At 49.8% G+C, this 6,888-nt stretch overlaps 1 protein-coding gene across 3 annotated transcripts in view; it reads right to left on the bottom strand.

The window, feature by feature from the left end:
• The window catches only part of Mtmr12 (myotubularin related protein 12), a 78,133-nt gene extending 76,468 nt beyond the window's left edge, over window positions 1-1,665 (bottom strand). Inside the window, exon 1 of one of the 3 annotated variants that reach the window (XM_042261402.2) lies at window positions 1,405-1,665. In XM_042261402.2, coding sequence (XP_042117336.2) covers window positions 1,405-1,485 — 81 coding nt within the window. In that variant the 5' untranslated portion in view covers window positions 1,486-1,665. The remainder of the gene's footprint in view (window positions 1-1,404) is intronic. The other 2 variants (XM_076551736.1, XM_076551735.1) reach the window with 2 other exon arrangements.
• Between the last annotated feature and the right edge of the window lie 5,223 nt (window positions 1,666-6,888).

Consider the following 6,888-nt stretch of genomic DNA (forward strand, 5'->3'; position numbering starts at 1 on the left):
CTATCAAGTTCTGACAGAGGAAGTGGTTTTTATTTGAAAATTAAGACTAAAAATAGGACCCATTTTAATACTCTCCACTAGATGTCTTGATTTCAAGACACATGCAAAGGCTGCTAGGCCCCAGGTCTCTGACTTGACATCACTGCCCACCTGTTTTCCACCTTAACAGGAGTGAAAAGTGGGAGGACACTGGGAGGCACTGAATCTGGCAAAGCATCTACCCGCATACTGCTGATCTAATTGCAAAAGTTGGGCATGGTAGTACCACCTTTAGTCCCAGCACTCAGGAGGCAGAGGCAGGCAGATCGCTGAGTTCGAGGCCAGCCTGGTCTACATAATTGAGTTCCAGGACAGCCAAGCCTACAAGACAGAGAGACTCTGTCTCCAACAACAAACAAAATTGCAGAAGCAGAAAAAACACAACCTTCACAAATCCAAAATGAGAAGGTGTCTATTCAAAGATAAAGAAGCCTCAGAAGTCTTCAACATGGCTAGGAGTTCTGATCTCTCCAACCCCCTCCCTGTGTCTTCTTATCCGGAAACACTGTCAAAGGGCAGCCTTCCCTGGGCGGTCCAAGATGCCTTACCTAGACCGCTCTTCCCTGGTACCGAACATCTTCCCAGTCTTGACTGAAATACCACCTTTGCAAGAGTGAAAGGACGCCTTCCGCCCATTATCTTCTAAACACCATACAATTAACTTCTGTATAACGTTTACTCTGTTTCTCTTTTTACGTAAGCTCCGGGGGAACGCGATCTTTGTTCTGTTCACTGATACTCATCACGAGCGTTCAGGGTCGTACCTGGCACACAGTCAGGCGGCTCGGAAAGTAATACCCGAATAAATGCACTTCTTGACTAAAACTGCACCGACTGGAAGGGAGGAGATGGAATGGGAAGAAGCGGGAGAAGGATTCTCTGGGGAGAGAGCGAAAGAGGCCAGGGCCGACCCACATTCCCTACAGCGGCGCCGGCGGGAGGCAGTGCACCAACGTCCCGCCCGCGGCATCCAAGGGCACCAAAGGCAGGGGGATCCGCGACAGAAGAGCTCTCAAAATTCACGGGGGAAAGTCCAGGGCAAGAGCATACCCACCAGGCTGCGGGCTGCTGAAGGAAGCCCTCGGGGGTCCCGACCCGCAGCCCTTCTGCTCCCCTCCCCTCCGGATACCTGGGGCGCCCGGGGCCGCAGGACCTCCCGGACTCCGGCTCCCGCCCATAGGCGCGGTAACGAGACCCAGGGCCCTGCCCCAGCACCTGCACCGCCAGCCGCAGGGGTCCGGGCCGCGGCCCGCCCGGAGGCCCCAGGGCGTCCCGCCGCTCCGCCCCGCCCGGCACCCGGGCAGGAAGCGCCCCTACCCCGGCCGCTCCACCCGCCACCGCGCTCGCCCGCCGGCGCTCTCTCACCTCGGGGCGCACGTACGATACGAAGGAAGGCTTGGGCGCCTTGGTGCCGCCGCCCCCGCCGACTCCCCCTTTCCCCAGCATTCCCCCGCCTTGCGAAGCAGCGACGCGCGGCAGCAGAGGCGGCGGCGGCTCGGGCTCGGGCTCCGGCAGCGGCGGCGGCCACCAGCACCAGCGGCCGGGGCTCCGCCCATCCCTAGGGCCGCGGCGGCCGCGGTTCCGCCCGCATCCGGCTCCGCCGCTGACACCGTTCGCCCCGCCCAGGCCGCGCGCCCCGCCTACCGACCGCGGGACACGCCCACTGCCGCTCCCTCGCTTCTCAGGCTGCGAGGCCCCGCCCACAGCCCTGGGGGCCGGCCACGCCCACCCGAGCGTCTGAGCCCGTCTCCTGGCGGGCTCTGGTCGGCTGTCGGAGGCAGAGCCCGCCCCCCCGGGGCGTCCTCTGATTGGCACGGGGCACTACCTGAAGAGATATTTGCTCTAGCCAATCCCGAGAGCGTTCTCTCCGGACTTCACCACGATTGGATAGCGAGAATGTCGCCGTTTGTCCAATGATCGTGCGGTCACTAAGTTGTTGCAAGCAGCCCTTCAAACCCCTTTGCTTTAGTTATTTTGCCTGCAGCTTTGAAATTCAGCATCCGAAAGCCTGCTGAACAGAATCCCTTCGTAGAAGCTTCAAGTTCACGTCGACGACGTTCAGACTTTTAACTTTAGACGAAAGAGAGACACAGAGCAGACAGGAACTACGTAGTAGACTGAAGTGACCATAAAATGTTTTAGCAACTTCAAACTTCTGTCCGCTGCTTTGTTTCTAACTGGTAAGATCAAAAGCCCTCAAGACTTACCTAGTCTCTCAAGTTATGGACAAACCTCTCATTTTACGCCAAGATTGCAAATAGAACACACACACACACACACACACACACTTCATTTAAATTCCACCTTGGGGACACTTGCCTCGCGTGAGCAAGACCAAAGTGAATTCTACTTCTGAAGTATTGCCTTAGGCAGAAGGATAAAACTGGATGCAGCTCGCTAGAAGTTCCATCTACTGGGACAAGACAATAAATATTTGCAGTTAAATTTTCAAGCACCAGGCACCTTGCTGTGCATTAGTAGCTTGTTTTGTTTGTTTGTTTGTTTGTTTAATCCCAGCTGGGTACTACTCCTTCCCAAAGCTCTTCGATATAAAATATAAGTGACAAAGTGGGGGTGGCAGTGCACACCTCTCATCGCAGCACCCGGGGGGCCAGACAAGAAGATCGTGAACTGGGACCCGGAGGCAGTTTCAGGTCAACCTGGGCTTCAAATAAGACCATCTCAAAAACTAGCAAAAGATTAACTGAGATTCTCCAGGTTGGCTCCCAGGAAGAAGTCTAGGGACCCCCTCTTCAGTTGCCAGACAAATTCTGTTCCTTTTATTTTCAACATCTGGACCATTCCGTGAACAGAAACACTGGCTTTTGATGGAAATTTACCAAGCAAATGTCCCTCCCTTCAGGCCATCATGCGTTAGATATTACTTACTTTATTACCCTGATCTTTAGTATCTGCTGATGGTCAAGCCCAGGTGTAATACGATTCTGGAAACTTGACACTGTCTCTGGATCTACACACTTCCCAGGGATTAAAGCCAACAAATCAGAGTTTTTAAATACCAAAAAACCAGCTGGTTTGCCATTTTCTGAATGCCCCTGCCCCTTCCCTCCCCCTCCCCACTTCATATGTTAGAGCATAATACCATGTGATACTGTTGAGAAACGGTGCTTGGAGGAGGTGATTAAGTCTTGAGGGAATGCCCTTGTAAGAGAGATCAAAGGGTTCTGGCTAGCCTTCTCCCTTGAGAGGGCTCAGCAAGGTTGTTGACCAGGGCCACCCTTCCTAACTCAGAATCTACTGATGCCTGTCCTGGACTTCCCTAGCCTCCAGAACAGTGAGAAGCAATTTTCTATATCTATAAATTATCAACTGTAAGATGTTTTGTTACAGCAACAGGCATAGACTCATACATACTTCTAGAGTCAGTTTTCACTCACTAATAAACACTGGGTTTTAAGTAGTGTGTGTGTGTGTGTGTGTGTGTGTGTGTGTGTGTGTGTGTGTGCCCATGGGAGATGTCTTGTATTCCCTGGGGCTAGAGTTACAGATAGTTATTAAGATACCCAATGTTGGTGCTTGGAACCAGATTCAGGTCAAGAGCAAATGCTCCTAATTCCTGAGCCAACTCTCCAGCCCTGATGGATCATCTTGATTGTCAAGTCAGTGGAATCTGGAATGAACTACAGACACACCTATGGGCAGGTCTTTGAGGGCATTTCCAGGGAGGCTTGACAGAGGGGAGAAGACATTGCTCGAGAATAGGCTGACCTTCTAGCAGGTGGCCCAAATATAAACCTCCAGAGAACGTCAGTGCAGCTCCCCTGCCTGTCTTAATTCCAACTGGAGTGCTGCGACTGTTGTCACCCTGCACTGACATCAGACTCCAGCCCGGACCCGTGGCTCCCCAGCAATCTCTCAGGTCTTTGCACACAGCCCATATTGGCTGTAAGCCTTTGCTGGGGGATGTCTTTCTGTACACTGTGAATATACACTGTTCCCATTGGTTAATAAATAAGCTGCTTTGGCCTATGGCAAGGCAGCTTAGAGGCAGGTGGGAAACCCAAGGAGAGAGACAGGAAAGAGAAAGGCGGAGCGAGAGAGACGCCAGCCCGCCGCCCAAGGAGCAACATGCCAGCAGACTGGTAACGCCACAGCCATGTGGCAAAACATAGATGAATAGAAGTGGGTTAATTTAAGATGATAGAGCTAGCTAGCAAGAAACTTAAGCCATTAGCCATACAGTTTGTAATTAATAAAAGCCTCTGAGCGATTATTTTATAAGTAGCTGCGGGACTGGGGACCTAGGTGGGACTTCCGGCTACAAGCCTTCCTAGTAAATTCTCTTTATAGTATACTAGATCCTTTTTCTAGTCCTAACGGTTCTGCTCATCTAGCCTTACCTAGCACACGTACTTCCTTTAATTAAGGGACAGTAAGAAGAGAATGAGAGAGAAAACAAATGAAAAACAGTTTCTATCTTGCCCTTATGGTTTCCCAGCTGCTGGCCTAGGTTTGATCTTTAGGGTGTGGATCAAATCTCATGAGAAGAGTCATTCCCACTGACTGAAAAGCCCATCCTACTGAGGGCAAACTCTTTATTCTCTATCTGGGCCAGGAGAGATGGCTCAGCGGTTAAGAGCACTTGCTGCTCTTCCAAATCACCAGCACTTACGTGGCATCTCATAATCATCTATAACTCCAGTTCCAGGGGATCCGATTGTATTTTCTGGCCATATAGGGCACAAGCACACATGCTTTTCATGAATACACATGGAGGCAAAACATTCATATAAAATAAAAATTATTTTTTTAAGAAGAACACACAGATGGTACCTTGGAGATTTTGAAATGTTCCTATCTACATATAAGAGTTAAAGGGTTAACCCTTTCTCCTCATGTTGTCCTAATTCCTCAGTGAAATCTAAACAGGAATAAATCTTAGCTTGCCTAGCAATGGGACACTCGACACATGTCCCTCCCGGATGGGACAACACTTGACTATGGCACACAGCTCTAAGATGCTTAGCCGTTGACATTTCTTCCTCTTCGGAGTTACTTGATGCAGTCTGTACGTCTCACTCATCTTGACTTAACAGGTGCTTCACACACAGTAGGAATTCAATAAATATTTGCACTTGAGTGGGTGAAGTAGCTTTGTGTGAACAACAGAGATCAGTAGGCAAGGAAATAACATATACAAACTTTTCAAGAACTGAAGTACATTTGTGTGTGTGTGTGTGTGTGTGTGTGTGTATGTGTGTGTGTGTGGTTTCTGTACATACATGTGTGTAGAGGTCAGGAGTCATCTTGGGTGTCTTGTTGGGCACCACCCACCTTGTTGGGCACCACCTTGTTTTTAAAGACAGCATCTGTCACCTGCCTGGTGCTTGACAAGCAGGCTAGGCTGGCTGGCCACCGAGTCCTAGGGTTCCACCTGTCCCCACCTCTTCAGCGCTGGGATCACAAGTGCCTGGTTTTGGTTGTTGTTGTTGGTTTTGGTTTTGTTTTGTTTTTTTTTTAAGATTTATTTATTTATATTATTATGTATACAGTGTTCTGTCTGCGTGTATACCTGCATGACAGAAGAGGGCGCTAGATTTCATTATAGGTGGTTGTGAGCCACCGTGTGGTTGCTGGGAATTGAACTCAGGACCTCTGGAAGAGCAGTCAGTGTTCTTAACCTCTGAGCCATCTCTCCAGCCCCTGCTTTTTAAATTAAAAAAAACAAAAACAAAAACAAAAAAAACATGTGTTCCTAACAGTAATTTCTCCAACTGAACCAACATACCAGCCTCATGCCTGTATTACTTAGTGGCCACTATCCACATTTCAACTTCACTAAGTAGTCTGGTGTCTTCAGACTTCTTCCTTTATCCGGGAGGTCGAGGCAGGAGGATCATGAATTTGAAGCCAGCTGTGTTACATAGACAGACAGAAACACACACACACACACACACACACACACACACACACACACACACACACACGGCGGGGGGGGGGGGGGTGGTCCTTAGCCTCTTGCTGCAACCAAGAGTCTTTCTACTCTCCTCTGCTATGAGGAGGAACAGACCTAGCCTAAGAAGCACATGGCAGTTGGGCAGTGGCAGTACACGCCTTTAATCCCAGCACTTGGAATACAGAGGCAGGCGGATCTTTGTGAGTTTGATGTCAGTCTGGTCTACAAAACGAGATCTAGGACAGCCAGGATTACATAGTGAAACCGTGTCTGGGGAGGGGAGGAGGAGGAGGAGAAAGAAGAAGAGGAAGAAGCAGCAGCAGCAATTGGCTTCTTCATCTTGAGGTATTGTAATGAACATAGTAAAAAAAAAAAATGCTTTTTACTTTTAGTCAAGTAAAAATAGCTTAGTCAGGAGCCCCACGACACCCAAGGCTGCACCTGATAACCCGAACCCAGTGACACTGCTCACTCGAGATAACCAGACACAGTCCTGGTACCTACCCCATGATGCCCCCTGAACACTATCCACGCAGAGACCAAGAGTAATGCTGTGCTCTGCATATCTGCGCCATCCTCATCTGCCTTGTGGCTGGAGGGTCTCCCCCAGGACTCCGACCCTAGAATCCGAGACTTCTGGCAGAGACTGGACCTGACCTTCATCTAAGATATGTCTCACGGGTGAGCAGCCTCGGGAGATAGGCTTTTAGGAGTTCGGAATTGAATGCATAATAAAATACAACTTGTTATACTAACTACTTGTATCTACCTTCCTGCTCATGACAGGTATCGATACAGGACAGCCTGCTGGAAATTTTTGATTTTTTAATGTCTCCTGTCCTATTGTTCCGGTTGGCCTCAAACTCCTTGGCTCGAGCAATCCTCGGCCACCAACTTCTGCAGTAGCTTAGACTGCAATAAGGGACCATCAC

This window comes from Peromyscus maniculatus, chromosome 15, assembly GCF_049852395.1.
Source record: "Peromyscus maniculatus bairdii isolate BWxNUB_F1_BW_parent chromosome 15, HU_Pman_BW_mat_3.1, whole genome shotgun sequence".
NCBI lineage: Eukaryota > Metazoa > Chordata > Mammalia > Rodentia > Cricetidae > Peromyscus > Peromyscus maniculatus.